Raw genomic sequence first — 19,709 nt, 5'->3', positions numbered from 1 at the left:
ACCCAAAAGGTGTACTAGTATATAAGTACTTAGGGCAATCATAATAGAAAATGAGTGATTGTCAAAAGGTTACTTAGAAGGTCGTTGCCTCAGTAACTGTGTAATAGTAAGTGAGTGAGACTAAGAGCGTGTGTAACTCCGTAGTCGTCTATTGACGAAGTAGAATCTCGAGGTCGTTGCCTCAGAGCTTCTAGTTGTACTCCTCCTTTTCTTAGCATAGTGATTCTGTTTCTCGGGGTTGGTGGACCCTTGTGGTTTTTCCCATTTAGGGTTTCCATGTTAAAATCGTGTGTTTTTGTCTCTTGTGCTATTTTTGTTTTCGTACTTTGTCTGAGCGCATTCTATTTTACGTTCCCTGCACCCGAACATTCGAACGAGAAGCCGGTTGTGGCCGGTCATGATTCTCGACACATGAGGTCACAGGTTCAATTCCTTTTGGTGCCATATCATGATAGTTCAAAAGTCATGGAAGGGTTTTTGCCTTCTCACCAAAGGAAATAGGGTGTGTCAACCTATACAATTCAAATGTACCATGGAACATAAAGTGGATCCCTATGACGAGAACGCACATTCCAAAGCTACTTGAGCTATTGAAAGAGAAGTTCGGCATGGCAATACTCGATATACAATGTATGTGCTTGGCCGAAAAAACAATTTGTGCATGAGAACACGAGTTTCTTGACAGCTTCCCAATTATTCTAGTGTTGCATCACGTTGTAACTTTGTCATGTATAACATATATTCAACCATCTTGGAATATATAGGCTCTTATTTAAGGTCTATGCTCAAATATCATTTGGAATCTTTTCAATGGTCGTCTCGTTTCAAACCTTTCTATACATTAATTGATGTCAATACATAGTTCTATGATCGGATTTCAATATCCACTCACGTGTACCAATATACCTTTGGAAAGAAGCACAAAGCCAATCCCGATATTTCTATTCTATTTTCTACGTGTAAAATCATTAATGTTAGCATATAAAGGTACACCATTTGCAATAAACATTCTACTATGAAGGGAATTTTGTTGTGAAATGATATGTTCTTCACTCAAAAAACATTGTGTACCTTAGAGGGAGAAAGAGGAAAGAGGGAGAGGGAGAATTGTAGTACAATTATGATAAGGCTTGAACCCAGGGGCCTTGGATTGATATTTCAATTCACTAGCAACAGGTTAAGCTAATACAAAAATTAAAAGAGAGGTTATTCAAAGTTTTAATAAATAAACACATTAAGATCATTTCTAAAAGAAGAAAATAAACTCGACCTTCTTGTTGAATCATCCCACGATATAAATTTTCATATCGTGTTTCATTTCTGTATAACTTTATCTTTGTTCTCTTTTTCAAATGGAGGGTGTCCCTAATATAAGAATGTTAAAAAGAAGCCACAATCATACTTACACATAAATTAAAGGACACTTGAAGTTAAAACCACCATAAAAATTATATGTGAAGGGCAAGTGGAACCATCAAAGCCCAACCCTAATTACATGTATCTATACAAAATATCTCTTGTATTTGAATTCTTGAGTCTACAACTTTGTCCAAGATGAACATCACCAAACGCATACCTAAAAATCACGTTTTGCAAAAATGTAAGGCTTCTTGTAACGAAAATTGAGAATGAGAAAATTTTGGATAAATATCAGTTCAACCTATATTCACAGTGTTCGGGCATGGCGCATTTGGCTTTGGCATAATCCCAAAAACAATCCTTATCCCGTATTGGATATCTTATACCTATACATTGATAACATCATATATTGGCATTTGAAAATAATTATATGTATTGTTTAGGAGAATTTCAAATACAACTTTTGGGAGATTTGCGTTATATTACTCATGCAAACCTTAGAAGTAAAACCTTACAAAACTTATTTACACAATGCACTTGCCTATTTGATTAGTATTCTTAACACACATTATTATATATTCGTGGCTCCAAGAAAATAGGCTAACAAGTTTCATATATGTCATTCAAGCCTCAAGCTCCCTAATGACTAGTTAGTATCTTAGATCTCACTTGTACAAATGTAATTGTTGTTAGGTACCCGCCATGTTATGCACACATAACGTAGGTGAGGGTAGGTCACTAATATTTTCATAAGTGAAGGGCATGTTCACTAATGTTAAAAAGGGGACTAATGTGATTGGGTCTATTTTCCTTCGTTTTACTTTATTTTGGTCTATTGATTAGTAATAGACTCTTAACATGCCATGTGCTTCACAACATATATTTTATTGTTGTGTACATTTGCTTGACATTTGATAGAAGGCAAGGAGTTTGTCAAACCTAGGAAAGATTATGCCCCACTATGTGGGCGAGGATAAATACAATTGTACTTGAATTGTAAAGAGATACAAAAGCTAATAAATAAATTGATCTTGAGGGTTCTCTTTCTCAATAATTTTGGCATACATATTTTTCTTAATTTACTACTAACTAGGTGCTACTATGGAATGTAGGGGTTAAACACATGACCTTCTAGTCTCAACTAAACAATCTTAACACTAACCTGTATCCACCTCTTTGACCCCCAAACTAAATAAGCCATTAAATTGACTCACAATCTCTCATTTCCATGCCAATATAATAACCAAGAAGACATGAATAATTCTTTTTGCAAAGAATTACAATGCTCTCTACTAGATGATGGTGCACATACAAATAAAGAGAGCACTTCACGCCATCAAATAACCAAATGTTGAACACATGATGAACATGGAATTTTAAGTCAAAGAATTCCATTTAGTAATTACCACCATGATGTTTTATCTTCCCATGTGTATACCCCCATTCTCAATGAAATATTGGACAAGTGTTATCAATGGTTTTTTTTCCAAAAACAAAACACCTTCCATTAGTTATAAAAATTTACAGCTGAGAAAGTTATATACAAATCCCATAAGGGACTTGATAGTTCCACTTTATGTGAAGGCCCATTGACTCAAGAAAAAGAGAGGAAGACCATTGTTGGATGAAGGCTAATTGTTATCTTTTGACTCCATCAGATTCACCCATGATGCCATCGTATTGGCTCTTTAGCGTGGCAACAACATCACTCCATATCTCCAGCAATAACATCGCCAAGTGCATGGTTTGATTGGAGAAGATTGCCCTACATCATTGTTTCCAAAGAGTCCATAATGTTATTGGGCTGACCAATTCCAGCATAGCTTGAGCTTTGGCATTGATGGGAGTTGAGTGAATATTGTCGGTGCTGGAAAACTAGATCTCTTGTGCCTTTAACACCAACATCATCTCCTCCTCCTAATTTTCATATATGTCAAGGGGCCTACCATAATAACCAACATACATTCCCCCACTTGAATGTGCCTTGCACTTGGCATAATTGCAATAGTCAGCCAACCAAACCCCCACTATATTCGATGGGTCTCTGGGCCATCTCACATAGCATATCAAATCGATTTTATTGCATTATGGTATGCTACACAATTAGGAGAGCTAAGGATCCGATGTTGCCCTGCTCCAACCAACAGTGACCTATGTATGAATAGTTATTGAAACTTGGTATTTGGCCAGGCTTGTTGATGTTTCCATAATTACTGCCAAAACTTGGCAATGGTTGTTTGGGGAACATGATATGTGTACCATATCTTTGCAGCAGTCGGTTTGAGTAGTTAGGATGCGGCAACCCAATTTGGTCATAAATTGGAAGAAGGGGATGACTTTGCTTCCTTTGTCCGCATAAGGATCGTGCTTTGTCCATTGCAAAGGGTTAGGTGTCCTTATGTAGCCATGTGTTCTCATGAGCACATATGTGCCATTTTGGTTGTACTTTGAACGGATTGAGATCTATAATCCACTTACTACTTGTATACACTAGTACTTGAAATTCCGTGTTCATTGTTGTTGTTCCTCATTGTCTCGCAGCTTGTGGTCTTGGATCCTATCAAGTGTTTCCCTACCTCTTGGCATCAAATAACCCTCCTCCTTGTTGCCTATCCACTTCTCCATTGTCTTCCTTGGACTAACAACTTCCCCAAGCAATAGAGTGTTCACAAATTCAAGAATTATCCATGGTTGTGAGTGTTGGAAGCAGTCATCTGGTGCAAAACAAGAATAAGCACTCTTCCTATGAAGATCTCAAGTAGGTAGTAACTAATAACATATTGTAAGAGTGAAAGCAACTTAATTAGAGACAATACCAGAGAGAAGACAAGAAGAAGAGAGACACCAAGGTAGGCACAAGGCAATGTACTTGTATATTCTCAAAGGTACAACACCACAATATACAAAATGAACAACAACGAACTAGGTTACAAGAGTCAGTTTAAATACCAACTAACTTAGGGCAATTGTCCTTTCCACTATTTACAAATAGGACATTGTGAATACGTCCATTAGAAACCTATATTCGACACTCCCCTGTAATGGGCGTATACAACAAAAATCCGTAAGAGAATAAACAAATTTACAGATTTATATAACTTAGGTTGTCGAACAAATCAGCTTTGTTCAAGTCGACAAGATCTGAGAACAGAAGACCGAGTCAGTCGGGTTGGAAGAGCTAAAGTCGAACCTCAAATTGTCGATGATGATTGTCCGAAACCATTCTGAATGTCAGACTTGATCGGACTAGTTCTTCGCTATGCCCATTTGGTGCCGATGGGATTGGAATCAATTCGCCAAAAGACACTTGGTCATCCCATCTGTGACATTATCAACTGTAGATATCTTCTCGAGGTCAATTTTTCTTGAAATGACGTAGTCCTGAACAAAGTGATATGCCACATCGATGTGTTTCGAGGCGTTGTGTTGGACCGGATTTCTTGACAAAGCGACAACACCCTGACTATCACTATAGATAATTGGAGTCGAGTCAAGGTCGACTTGTCGAAACGTATGCGCCAACCGACCGGACCATAAGGCCTCTTTCACTGCATCGGATGCAGCTACATATTTAGCCTCAGTCATTGATGTAGTAGTGCACTCCTGAAGTTTCAACTTCCATGAGATTGCTCCATTGCCGAATTTGAAGTAGTATCCGGTTATTGACTTTCGACTGTCCACACAGCCAGCAAAGTCTAAGTCAGTATATCCGACTACGCCTGAAGTATCGTTCAGACTGAATAGGACGTCGTAGTCTTTTGTGCCCACCACGTATATGAACACATGCTTTATTGCATTCCAATGCGATCGGTCGGGATTGTGCATAAATCTGTTGACGATTCCTACGGTGTGGGCAATGTCAAGCCGTGTCATGACCATCACGTACATGAAGGAGTCGATTATCGATGCATACAGTACCGACTTCATATCTTCCTCCTCCAGACTAGATGTTGGGCAGTCTCACTGAGACAACTGAAGACTAATTGGGAGTGGGGTCAAAGCAAAGTTGGTTGATTGCATGTTGAAGTGTTCCAAGACACGTCCAATATAGTCGGCTTGAGACATGAACAACTATCTTTGATTCCGAATCTGACTTATCTTCATCCCCTAGAATGTGTCTTGCCGAACCGAGGTTCTTCATGGCCAACTTCAATCGTAGTTGCCAAACAAGTTTGGCTAGATCTTCGGCATGTCGGCCGGAGAGTAGCATGTCGTCCACGTATATGATGAGGAAGATGGGTGACCCATCTTATGTTGTTTTGGTCTTTAAATGAAGAAGCCGATTGATTAGATGAAGTCGTCGAACTTCTTATACCACTGTCGCGGTGTCTCCTTTAGGCCGTATAGACTCTTCCCGAGTCAGCAACCTAAATGTTCCAAGTCGGATACCACAAAGCCATTCAACTGCTCCATATAAATTTCCTCCTCTAGGTCACCATGGAGGAATGTTGTTTTTACATCTAGCTGAATCAACTCCAAATTCTCAGCTACCATGACGTTGAGCATAAAGCGAAGGGTTGTCATTTTCACCACTAGTCAAAAGATTTCGTCGAAGTGGAGGCTACATTCCTGTCGAAACCCTTTCGCTAGTAATCTGGCCTTGAATTTTGGGGTGGTCGAATCAGATGTCTCGTTTAGTCTATAGACCCACTTGCACAGAAGAGCACGTCAATTCTTCGGTAATTTGACCAGGTCCCAAGTCTGATTTTTCGAACGGAGTTCATTTCTGACTCCATCCCCAGATGTCAAGTGGCCGAATCGGCTTATGCTGATGCTTCTTCATAGAATGTTGGTTCACCGGTGTCCGTAAGGAAGACACTAGGAGACTATCTCTCCGGGGGTTGCAACAGTCTCTCGAAGCTTCTCGATATGATTGGACTAGTCGCATCGGGTGTTTGGGTCAGATGGCCTGAAGCCGAAACATTGGGTTGTGCCAAATCGGTCGAAGCCGAGTCGGTGCTAGAGGGCTCGGCTACCCGTGAAGCTGACCTCCTGTTATGGGTTGGACTGTCATGAAGGTCTGGCACTTCGGAAAAGTTATCCTTCCGACTTCAATAGGACTTTTGACCTTCTTATGTATAACCGACTCATTGTAGACAACATCCGAACTTCGGACAATCTATCTGTTTTCTGGGTGACCCAACGTCAGTATCCAATCTCGCCATCTAGTCCATAGCCAAGGAAAATACATTTCATGGACCTCGGTCCAAGCTTTCCGCGATTGTCTTTCGTTATGAGGGCGTATACCTCACATCCAGAAATCCTCAGCTTACTACCGATCCGTAATTCCTGAGGTATTTGAGGTCCTAAAGGCCTACTCGGCGACATATTGATTGTGTGTACTGCCATAAGCATGGCCTCTACCTAGAAGCCATACGACAATCTAGAGTGTTAGAGCATGAACACTATGCGTTCCTGAATTGTCTAATTCATCCGTTCGGCAATTCCATTCTGCTCCAGACTATGAGGTGTCATGTTTTCACGTCGAATTCTTCAGACTTCAACTCTCCCCCGTTGTCAATTTGAAGGCATTTCAGCTTTTGACCAAACTCGTTCTCTACCATGGCGAGCCTTTCCTAGAAGATCGAGAAAACCCGATCTTTGGTTCAAGCCGGGTATATGCCCACACCTTGGGAGTCCAGTCATTGATGAAGCCAACGAAGTACAAGGCACCACCATGAAGTACATCGGGCCACATACATCCAAATGGACCAAATCGGGCGGGTTTGGGAAGGAGAGTTTGGGGATGTATCCGGATCTAGGTAAGTGCGTGATGACGGCTTTGCTGAGGTGTTCGAGTCGATCGTGCCACAATGATGACCCGAGAATGTTGACTAGAAACAAGTCACCCTCTCTGAGTGTGACATATAGCAGGTATAATGAATATACTTTTGGACCTCAAGCAAGCAGGAGATTCCCCCTGTGGAGTGCCCACCCTCCTTATGAGAAGCCCACACAAATGCCGTCTTCATCAAGTTGTCCGAATGAGATCAGCAGTTGTGAGAGCTCAGGTACATGTCAAACATTATGTAGTACCAATGTAGAGCCTCCTAGAAGGTTGAGCTCTACAATGTTGATTCTAATAATGGCATAATGTTGTGAGTTACTGACTCAAATTGTGTCGGAGTGTTAGGCCTAATATTACCGAAATTTGGATTGAGGAAGGGTCACGTGGTAGGATGCACCCAAATCCAGGAGTCATGTGCTCGATTCCTCGGTCGTAATTAGAACTTCTGATTCTACTAAGTGTTCTATGAACAAGATATTGGGATCATCCATCAATACTTCGACTGAAGAGCTGATGTAGTTAACCTCCTCATGTCGGACACTCTTCTGATAAGCTCGATGAGATTTATCATTCCCGACTTTGAGTGCGCAGTAGTCGGCCTTGATATGTCCGGGTTTCTTTCAATAATTGCAAATTTGATTATCCTGGGACTTGCTCCAGCTTCAAGCATTGTTCGGCGGTCAGGAAGAACTTCTTCCTCGACTGTTCAGTCGGTCGGCCAAACCTTGTACTACATAGGCGTCATTGGGCGAATTGTTTGCAAACGATTTCCTCCGAGCAGCTTCCGTCAGGATTGAGCTCGTTACTTCAAAGTACTTCATGGCGGCAATCAACGCATTGCACACTATTGTGATGAAAGTTTCCCACAAAGGAGGGAGACTACTCATTAGCAGCATTGCCTTTATTTCGTCTTTGATCGTCGTCCCCTGAGCTAAACTTTGGGAACTTAGACTTTCGTACTCATAGAGGTGTGCTTGGACTGAGTTGGATTCTTTCATCCAAAGGTTGTAGAGGTGCCGAATCAAATATATCTTTGTGGCGGCGACCTTCTTTTCATAGGTGTCTGAGAGTTGTCTTCCATAGTTGGAAGGTAGTCGAACACAATTGCACTGTGAAGTACACTGACTCCGACAAGTGCATTTGAATGGTGGCATGGACAATTCAATCTAACTTTGTCCACTCATTTGGCTTGTATCCTTCTAGAGGGTTTTCGAATTCGATCGGATCTATCCGACCTTTGGCAATCAAGTAGTCCTACATTTGTTCCTTCCAGAAGTTGAAGTTTGACCCGCCGAACTTCCTTAGATTCATCTCGAATGAGTCGGATGTTGATGCCATTTTGTGTCAACTGACTAGGTTCTATCTATGGTCGACTACAAACAGTGATGGGGTGCAACCGACTGGCTCACCCAATATCGTTCTAGTCAGATTTGGACGCGAGTTGAATAGACTTCGACTATTGGTGGGTTCTGGCTAAAGTGGCTACAGTCGATCAACTTACCCAAATTGGACACAAAAGTGCCAATTGGTTGGCCGATTGGATTTCAGATGACAGTTGGGTACTAAACTTGCGCGGAATGGCTACGACGATTGGAGGGACGGAATCAACTGGTTTTTCTCGAATGTCGCCTAGTCGAGTTTAGTCGTCTAGTGCGGAACAAGAATCGGAGCTCTTCCTATGAAGATCTCAAGTAGGTAGCAACCAGTAACAAATTGTAAGAGTGAAAGCAACTTAATCAGAGAGAAGACAAGAAGAAGAGAGACACCAAGGTAGGCACAAGGCAATGTAACTATATATTCTCAGAGTTACAACACCACAATATACAAAATGAACAACAGAAAATAAAATCAACGAACTAGGTTACAAAAGTTAGTTTAAATACCAACTGACTTAGGGCAACTGTCCTTTCCACTATTTACATAAATGGCCTAAAACCTAGTATGTCCAAATAGGATAGTGTGAATACGTCAATTAGAAACCCATATTCAACCATGAGTGTGAAAACCATGTCTTACAATAATGAATTTAAATCTATGAGCCATCATAGGCATAGATAAGTTCAATATTGCAACTCTCCCAATCGACTACAGATTAGATTGTTCCATGCAACCCATGTGATTCCATTCTTATCTCTATTTCTCCAATAAAAATATCAAAGAGGTTTCCATTGCCTACCAAATAAACACTTTCACATGGAATGGAAAACGAGAATGCTATCCTACATCAACAACTCAATGTCACCATTCCATACAATGGGCAATATGGCAAGGATGTGAAACCTTCATCACTAACCACGTCCTATTTTCAATCAACTTATGATATACATAATTTATCTCCAAAAGTAATTTTGATTTTTTATAATCAAATAATCAATTATTCCACAATCCCTCTACCACAAATTCTAGAACAAGGACCATAAGCATAGGCATTACAACTACTAATCACCAAATATAGTCATACCCATGAGATATATGAAACATGGTGTGCACAATCCTAAAGACCATGATGTGTCAACGTGACTCTAAAACAACATTTTGGATAATTATCATGTCAAGATTTTCCATACAATTGAACTCAAACTTGGGATTTATCGTGATGTAATTAGCCATGAGGATATGTGACACTGAACCCACACCTAACATGAAAGTGAGGTGGGACATTCTTGCATCAAAGCTCATCAGATACCTAAGTTGGGCAATAAAAAACCCAACTTGCATGATCATAAGCTTGCTCGAAACAGGAATCTTACCAAAATTCCACATTTCTTGAAAAAAATATCATAAGAGAGCCTTAAATCACTTGCTCAACAAAAGCCTTAAACTTATTTGTAATTCCATCCCTAGATGGTCTTTTATCACTAGAAAAATGGGATAAAACTCACTCCGCCTCTTCATTTATATTGTCCTCAAAGGTAATATTGGCTTGTTTCACAACCTTCAAATAATATTGACCTTAATTGTCTCATCTCATTATTTAAAATATATTTTCCAAAATTAGTGAAATGTTGAGTGTAATTATCAATAACCACTTGAGGAACAATACTCATTGTACCATGAATATCTAGAAGCAACACATCTAATTTGGCACCGTTATCAAGTATGATTAGATCATTTCTTGAATCTATTAATGTGCTCTTCTTAAACTCTTAAGGCAAACAATCATATATTAAAGTATAGAAATTAAGAGAAAAAAATTGGTATGAGGGCATCATTATGAGATACATACAAGGGGTTAAATTGAGGAGTTTAAGCCCCATAATGCTAGATTTTTGGTGCTCTTTTTGCTAATTAATTAATTTGTTTTCTGCATGACAACTTACTACATTGTCACTTCTCTTCTTTGTTGTTTGTCCTTCTCCTTGGGAGTATCACAAGACTTCTCAAATCTTTCTTATACATTCCTAAATCTACTATCAATGCGTTGGACTTTTAGTAGTTTCAAGAAAGCCATCATACGTAGTAGGATTATACAACTATAGGAGATTAATTAGTGGTTTTTGCCCAATTCAAAAACCAAACAAGGAGCAAGACACAAAATCACACATAAATTAAAATGAGAGTGGGAGAGTACGTAGAAAGAGAGAATGGTGATAAAGCTTTCACATAGTATCACACTCATGCACAAAGACGATTTCGACAAAGGCTCTTCTAGGATAACAATGAGACCAACAAGAGCCACCTTCACAAGTCCTAATCCACGTACTTACGTGCATAGGTCTAGGTGGTTCGTGCTAGTTTAGCCAGTTGGCCCTATAGCTTAGTTTGACTTATTTACAAAACATAGCATGTTATCTAAGAAAACTTGTTGCAATGCAACCCTCCATTCTAGAATATGTGTGTGTATATATCATACAACTTCATGAATAATCACAACTATTTATGTTCAAAAGATAAATATTGCATGTACCTTTAGGCATAAATGTACGTTGTGCTTTCGGATGGTGGCTGTGCATGAACTCTAGCCACAATTCTCTCATTAGATGGGGTGAACGAACCATATTTCGATGGTTGACTGCAAATATAAAACATTGCTTCCAATCAACACAATCTCATTACTACATGAACAAATATTGATCATGGGAAAATTAGATCTACTAACTTTTATCAAACTCCCAAACTGCCGTTTTCTTCCCAGGAAGGCTAGTTTCATCTTCATAGAAGGTTATGTAATTTACTCGATTATCACGGGACATATTCGAAGTGATATCATGACCATGCAAGTGCTCAACATTAAGGATTTCTTGTACATCACTTCCATCATGAGTTGTCTGAAAAGACAAAGAACAAAATGTACCATAGATAAGGAGATTTCATACGTGTGGAAAACAAAAGGTTGAAGCAAAATGCATTCATCCTATTCGACAAAATGAAGGGACTAACCTGAGGAACTCTAGTTATATTTACTTTGCTTCCAAGCCATGTTTTACAAAAAGACAAGGAATTGTATGGTAACTATAGAAATAAAGGCAATTATGAGACGTTAAACTAAGATATATTCTCATTTTGTTTACTAAGATATATGCATACAGTTCCATCTCCACTAGCAGGGTTTGGGTTTCCATCTATAGGTGCACCAGATCTGATAAAATAACATATCCAAATAAACATTATTAATAATTAAGTTGAGTTTGTTTTAAGATTCAAATGTTGAAAATAGAATTTGATGCAATAACATAACACCTCATTCCAAAATAAAGCGACTTTGGCCCATAAAGGCTCAAGGATATGTTATGCGCAGTTGCAATATTGATTCATTTTATTCGATCCTCATTGCCTAAAAAACATTACTTAAAGCAATATTGAACCATTGATTCGTAACATAGATCAAGATTAAGATGTTGGGTTGGTTAACTATTGGTTTTCATTGGGCGTACTTCTAAACAATATCAAAATATTCCATATCCAAAATGTTGGGGAATCATATCAAAGACAAGTATCAAGAATCAACCTCATGGTCTTTTTGCGTCGCCTCAAAGTGTCTCACACCAAGGCCTCGTTTATATCGTTAATTTGTAGTGTGTGTGGCTAGTTTTTTAATATCATTGATTGTAGATACATATACTTGTAAAGTTTAATTTTGAATTTAGTGGCAGTTATTATGTGTGCCTACATTGTGTTTCTCTCTCTATATATATTTGGTCTATGCATTGATGAATTGGAAGAAGTGGTTGCCACGTTTGTGAAGGAAGAAGGTGTTGAAGAAGTTGTCATTGGGAATATAGTCATCGTGCTTTTGTTATATGTGGATGAAGTAGTGCTTTTTGCAAATACTTTAGGAGATGCACATTTAAAGCTTATGAAAGCATTGGAAAAAATTTGCATGCATACTAAATTAAGTGTCCACAACTCTAAAACAAAGATCATGCTTGTGATGAGCCAAAAACAAGATAAGTCATGCATTACGTACAATAATAAACCACTTGAATGTGTGGAAAGCTTCAAATATCATGGCCTTGAAGTTCCGTCAAATCCTAGATAGAATGAATGTGCTACGCACCGCTTAGAGGCACGAAAGAGAGCATATTATGCATTTGAGAACACATGCAATCATGGATATATTAAGTGTTGGGTCCTCAAGAAATACCTTTTGGACACTTTGGTGACACCGGTGCTTCACCATAGGGTGGAAGTATGGGGTGGCATCCCTAAATCTACTTGGAAACAGTTTGAAAATGTCCAAAAACATTTTTCTACAAACTTTCTACAAGTTTAGAAACAAATGTCATACACCCTTCTCCTTGAGACAAGATCACTTCCCATTGAGATCATGGTCATGGAAAGGGTGTTGAATACATGTTTAAGATTCAAAAAAGCCCCTCACATCAACTTTCTAGAAACGTATGGGAATCAAGCAAAAAGATCCAAAAGACGCATAAAAGCAAAATTTCGTGTTCTGGTTGGATGCAAGACATGGAAAAATGTTCAGTGGATGGGATGTATGACAAGATTCTTCTGTAAATGAGGCATTTTTGCAACACCTATTGTGAATATGGAGCCAACCACAACTGGTTGGCAAGCGAGAATGAAAGCAAAAACGACAAACATAAATACCAAAGACAGCGACACAACGGTTTAACATGGAAACCCTAAATGGGAAAAACCCATGGGAGCCCACTGACTCCAAACAAAATCACTATCAGTATATGCAACAACTCAAAGCCATTACCTTGAGTCGGTCTTCGTCTCAACAGATGGCTACACACAGAGAACAAAGAGCAACGGAAACTGGTCTCCATAGAGTCATTGATCTTGATGAGATCAGTTTTAAGGGTCAGTGCGTAAGCTTGACCTGCACAACACACAGTTGTTCTTCTCTTCTCTCTACAATTCACTATGCTCTCTCTAAGGTACTACACACTCATATTGATACTACACTTGCGACTATTGTTGTCTTAGCTCTATATATATACATAAGATATATATATATATACGTATTTACAAGTATAGCCCCAAATCGGCTTCAACCTTTAGACAGATCAACCCTCAACCAACTCTCTCACTTGCACGGCTCACTACCGAAGTAGCCAGCACGCAGTTGGCTCTTAGCCGAATAAGCTCTCCTCCCATCCTGAGGGACTTCTTTTCCACAACACCACCAATGTATCGTAACATGGGACAAATGTGGAGGCTCATGCTTAACACATTATACTACACATGTTGCACTTAATTACAAAACCATATTATTCGCAGAACAAGGAAACCATTTGTGCACATCATGGCAATGCATGGAAGCAATGGTTTGAATGGCAGACAAAGGGATGGGCTCTAATATTGTGAGACAAGGCGTTGGGGCACAAGTGATGAGAGTTGTTGCCTATCCACACTTTGCCCTAAACAAGTTTGATAGTCTAAGTATCACACCTTGGTACAATGTTCTACTCTATCTTTTATCACAATCGACCATGCTTTCCACCCACATCTTTGACCAAACTCGATCCATGCATAAATTTCTTTCACAATCACAATGTGCACACTCAATTCAGACACTCATTGGAAAAGTTCTTAAACATCTAGAGTTGCTTCTCACTTTCATGTGTATTACGTGAAAATGTTAGCATTTTGGTCTCACAAGTCGTATTTGACTTCTAACAAATCTCTCTCTCCTCTCTTTCTATATCTAAAGGTCATAAAGTTGACAGCATCCAAGTTGGATCCTCACCATAGGCTACACCCCCATCCCATGGATTGTAATCAATCTCCCATGGACATTAACAAAGTATCTACCTCATACATAGAACTAGCAAAAAAATGCCCCCAAAACAAATACAATGTTACCTTGATTGTAAAGTTCCACCATCTACCTCATAAATAGTATCTACAATAATCCAATTGTCAGGATACGGTTTTCTAGAAGCAGCAAAATGATAACCAACCTAAGGAATACCAACAACATTTTTAAATCAAAATCAAAATCATAAACAAAAATGAAAGAACAAGGATAAGAAAGCAAAATGTAAAAACCTCGGTCTTTAGATTGACTCCATAGGCACAAAATATGTTTTTGATGGGTGGCCTACTCCACGGAGTGAGAGCATTCACAATTGGGTCCTCAAGATAAAACCTGTAGCAAGGTATCAATGGTATATGTTTCTTTTTTTTATCCTCATCTAAGATTGAACAACAGTGGAAGGTACGTAACTCTGATTATAGATGGAAGGCAAGTGATTCCTCTGTCAAATATTTAAACTCCATTGCTTGTGAACACACCGTGTTGAAGTATCATTTCTCTTCATTATGAGCATGTACTTCATTTTGCAATTTTATCATTGTTTCTTGTAAATACATACATATGGTTGCAATTGTTTCAATGGACAATGAATGTGAACTATCACAAGGATTTTCCAATACCTCATCAACAACCTTGGATGTCATTTGACCCATGCTTGACACTATTGCAAAGTTCTATGAAAAATGTTTAGTATTTTATCAATGAGTGTCTCAATTCTACTTTACCTTGTTTATATCACTTCCTTTAGCTCACGCGTCTGATTTAAGTATGGAAGTATTCAAAATGATCAAATCTACTTCTAGTTTAAAATATGCAAAAATAGTCACATTATTATGATGTTGTGGTGAATTGTTCTTTCCAAAATGAACACACAATAGTACCTCATATTTGAAGTTTGTAGGGATTGAGGGAGATTCTCCTTGATTGAGGTGAAGATGGACCTCAAAGAGAGAGGAGATGTATTTAAAACAATGATTGATGTAAATAACCACCCACTTTCAAATCCAAGATGTGTTCAAAACTATGCTTTTGCTGCATTGACATGAGTCCATTACCTACATGACTCCCCTTGCGGAGCTCCCAAATGGGGATGATGCAAAGTCAAAGTAGTGATTGATTTCAAGCAGAAAAGGTACCAACTCCAATATCTAATAGAGTACCAGTTATACCGCTTGCATTCTTCTTCTTTTTAGGTCTCTTACATTTACTACATTAGCAACAAGGAGTTGAAGGGACCGAGTGTCTCTTTATCCTCAGCTAATTCATGACTTTACTTTTGCCCTAGGTTCTGAAAAAATTTCATGGATCATCTAGAAGTTTTTGAATTTTTCAATGTCCTCAGCAATAAGCAAGGTACAATGAATGCATCATGTTATGTTGGAGTTCTAAGTTGAAAGAGCCAAAATCGGCGCAAATAGCTTGTGACAATCAAAGTTGCATGGTTATTGCAAACAAATACAATGTTCTTCCACATCAACTAGACAAAACAAGATGATTGCAAGGTCAAAGAGAAAGTTGAGTTCTTGCAATGTCACACCATGGCGCAACCCAGAAAGTCAAAGTACGTACGGGCATTTGGGCCATTTCCACATTGTGATGTACTCAAAAACAATTCTCAACCCTCCCCACACAACTACATATTAAAGCACATGAAGATCGGGTAACAATGGATACATCGAGGACTCATTTTGGATCAAGACGTGAAGTTGGGGCATCTGGTCCTTCGGTGTACAGATTTGTGCCGAATCGTTTTTACAAACTAAGGCCATAGGTAGGAATCGACAATGGTTCAATGTTCGGCGGACGAGACCAAACCGGTTAAGCCTAAACATGTTTCAAGGTTTCCAAACCGGTTCCTAAACCGGTTTAGCCAAGCCGAGTAAGCCTTACACGGCTTGGTTACTGATTTGAGCGAATCCCAAACCGAGCTCGAACCGGTTAACGAAGCTCAAGCCTAAACCGAACCGCGGAACCACTGAGGTTCGGTTTAGGCTTGAGCCGAGCCGTTGGCGAATTCCTAGCCATAGGACATGAGCCACACTCCAAGAAGCCATGGTGGAGTACTACTACTACAATAGGTTGTTTGCCCAACTTGCTTGGGCATACAGACATCTATTTGTATGGTTCTTTCTCTTGCAAGAGGCGCAGAAGGTCCCGATCTGCATCTGTCAAATGGGCCACCTCAATTCTCCCATTCCCAAAGTTCACAGGGAGCATGGGAAAGTAAGGCAGTGAAGCTCTTCACCTTGTGTAAGGAAGAAACCGACTTTAAAAGGCCCTACTCAAATGGGTCTGCTGGAGTCAAAATGGACCTATATTGTGGTCATGTAGAAGAAGAAGGGGCTAAAAAACACAAAAGATCCTTGCATATGCTCAAGAGGGTACATGATGATGATGACTTACTTCTTCAATTAAGATCCTTGCATATGCTCAAGAGGTACATGATGATGATGACTTACTTCTTCAATTAAGATCCTTGCATATGCTCAAGAGGGTACATGATGATGATGATGACTTACTTCTTCAATTAAGATCCTTGCATATGCTCAAGAGGGTACATGATGATGATGATGACTTACTTCTTCAATTGATGAAGGACTGCTTCTCCGTCTGCATCGAATTTTCTCATTTCTTTGAAAAGAGTGCCATCTGCAACATCCGCTGCCGAGAAGCCCCGTTTTGTGTATGTGCTTGCATAACACATGTCCATTCCGTTTATGATATTGTTATGATTTGCTGAACTAGTTGAGCAATCGGTTTCTACAACTAAATCACAAGGTTATTGCTTGGTAAATAAAACATGTATCTAGAATGAATGGTCATGATGGCTTTATTCCCGAAGTGTCTTCGGTTTTCTGAAATTTACCATGCTCTTCGGGAATGTGGATTTCTGCAACATCTACGGGCCATGCGAAATGGTGTGTCAGATCACGGTTGTCTTTTCGGCAGTTAGGTTTTCCGAGGTTTTCGGAATAGGAGTGTTCCGATAGAGGTAACATCCACAATGAAGCTCCGAATGAATTGCACATCCGACGGGCAGTGCCCTGTGGGTTCCAGCGAAAATCTCTCATTAACATGGGGGATCAAAATTCTCTTAGAATCAATTGTGTTTCTAACAGTGTAATTAGATTGTGAATGGATGCTTGACTGACCTCTGCCATTGGTAGACCAAAAGTCAGTCCGGACATCGTTCCCTTCAGAGCTTCCGCTGACCCAAGGAATGGGGACCCTACCTATGGAAGGAAGGTCAAGGAAGAGAGAAAAAAGAAGGAATTAAGAAGTGTGAATAAAGATTGTATGTTTGAAGAGATGTTAGATAGGTTTCCAGTAAGATGCAAACCGCAATGTATGCATAGATATGGTCATCAATCCAAGTTTGGTAATGTTTCGGTGCAATGTCAAGCTTCAGCCATTCCAGAAAGTACCGAAACACATTGTTTCCCATGGAATGAGCAAATACCAGGGCTGGTCCCCCATGTAGCTTCAAAGCAGTTTCGAATGCAATTCTGCGAATTTATGGTCATAGCAAAATAATTCGAACTAAATGCTTGTAGTACATTCAGAATTTTATCCATTGGAGCACACACACACACACACATACATACATACATTACATACATACACACACTCACATGCATGCATACAAACACAGACATACACATATATACACATACATGCATACACACAAATACATACAGATATTGACATGCATGCATATTTACTTTACTTTCTTTACTGACTTTTCTTACAGACATACATACTTGCATAATTGGCTAGGATTAGGAAATTTTGGAGTACAAACTTGAGTTTGTAGAAATACAAGTCTCGTTTCTCTAGCAAAGGACCGGGCAGTCTCCAATCATATGGCATGGGAGTGACTACATTAGCATCGATGCCGAATTCCACAAGCCAATGGATCCATTCTCTCCAAACAGAAGACAATGTCCCTATGTGTTTTGTCATTATCACAAAAACAATTTAGTTTTCTGACATACATCAAGTCTTCATGATACTCATATGTGTGTGCATTTATGCAAAAGTCTGTGTGTGTGTGTGTGTGTGACATGATGATGAATGTATAAGTCAAAAATGAAGGGTGAGGCAAACCTGTGATGTAACCGGGGTCGATTTCTGTGATGGCTGAAAGGCCGATGTCAGGGCGGGACTTGCATTCTGGGTGGTCAGTCTGGTTGAATGGGTCTAAGAGAATGCACTTAAGCCAGCAATTTGGAACTGATATCACCTGATCACAACTTCTTGTAAACCATTTGTGGGATTGGCAATGACTATAATCTCTTTATCTTAATCTTGTATTTTCATGCTAATATGTATAGGATCAGACACTTTTTCTATGAACACTGACTTTTTTAAAAGATGTTTCCTTTGGTTTTTTTGGCCCATTGTTAAACTTATAAGATTTGAGTAGAGGGATTAATCGTTTAATCTCTTTATCTTGATCTTGTATTTTCATGCTAATATAGGATCAACAATTTTCTATGAACAGTGACTGTGTTTTAAAAGAGGTTTTCCTTTGGTTTGGTTGGGTCACGGTTAAGCCTATAAGATTTGAGTAGTGGAATTAATTGATTAATCTCTTTATCTTCATCTTGTACTATTAAACCTATAAGATTTGAGCAGAGGGATTAATCGTTTGAAATTGACCAAGGGTCACTCAAATGAAATCAATCAATCAATAGAATTTGCTCACTTAACCCAATTGAAATTACTTCCTATACATAACATTGCAGAATCTGATGGAAAACTTTACAGCCAAATCAGCGGAAATTCCTTACTGAAAAATATAATTACTTAAAAGTGTGCAGAAATGGAGGATCAGGAATGTAAATATAAATCCGAATTTGGAAGCCCATGGGGAATTATACAGAACTTGGGGCCAGAATTCCATTGAATCAATAGAAAATCTTTGGCATTAAGGCAAATATAGCTAGAAATATATATATATATATATATATATATATATGGAGGATAAAGGGGAAGGTGTACATATATATGTATACCTTACTAGTATCGAGCCAAACCAAGTCGAGCGGCTTGAAACCTAATGGGGAGAAGGGGCAATCCAAATGGGCCCAAGCTCGGAGCTGCGATGAAGCAAAGCCAGGGATGATGATACCAGAGAGCTTGAGACGAGGATAAGGAGGAGATAGGGCATCCGCCACCGACAAATTGGAGGCGGAGAAAACCACTAGCATTAGCACCACCACCACTACAAGTGATCCAATGGGTGAATGCATTGTCTATCTATCTATCTATCTATCTCTTTCTCTCCCTCTTGTTTGTGTTCCTAAGTATGTGCGGAATTAAAAGTTCAAA

General features: G+C 39.2%; 1 protein-coding gene across 5 annotated transcripts; it reads right to left on the bottom strand.

Annotated features, from left to right (window-relative positions):
* Positions 1-1,252: 1,252 nt before the first annotated feature.
* On the bottom strand, positions 1,253-19,689 carry LOC147856567 (phospholipid--sterol O-acyltransferase-like). 5 transcript variants are annotated; one of them, XR_015530690.1, is made up of 16 exons: positions 19,394-19,688; positions 18,483-18,618; positions 18,178-18,322; positions 17,716-17,881; positions 17,528-17,608; positions 17,242-17,419; positions 16,955-17,141; positions 14,609-14,708; positions 14,423-14,520; positions 11,675-11,726; positions 11,528-11,599; positions 11,247-11,415; positions 11,055-11,159; positions 1,661-1,745; positions 1,438-1,576; positions 1,253-1,401 (listed from the first exon to the last, which is right to left on the bottom strand). XR_015530690.1 is itself a non-coding variant. In XM_087329327.1 (15 exons), the coding sequence occupies exons 1-15, from the start codon at positions 19,628-19,630 to the stop codon at positions 1,492-1,494; spliced, it is 1,896 nt and encodes a 631-aa protein (XP_087185453.1). In that variant the 5' UTR covers positions 19,631-19,688; the 3' UTR covers positions 1,253-1,491. The 5 variants fall into 5 exon arrangements, 3 of the variants coding, with proteins under 3 accessions (XP_087185453.1, XP_087185454.1, XP_087185455.1); XR_015530691.1 differs by lacking the exon at positions 1,661-1,745 and having other exon boundaries at positions 19,394-19,689; XM_087329327.1 differs by having other exon boundaries at positions 1,253-1,576.
* Between the last annotated feature and the right edge of the window lie 20 nt (positions 19,690-19,709).

The sequence above is a fragment of the Azolla caroliniana genome, unplaced genomic scaffold, assembly GCF_043228905.1.
Source record: "Azolla caroliniana isolate FFs.n. ecotype wild unplaced genomic scaffold, voAzoCaro1.0.p SCAF_13, whole genome shotgun sequence".
In the NCBI taxonomy this organism is placed as follows: Eukaryota; Viridiplantae; Streptophyta; class Polypodiopsida; order Salviniales; family Salviniaceae; genus Azolla; species Azolla caroliniana.
The sequence above is the reverse complement of the archived record's forward strand: the minus strand, read 5'-3'. Positions and strand labels throughout refer to the sequence as shown.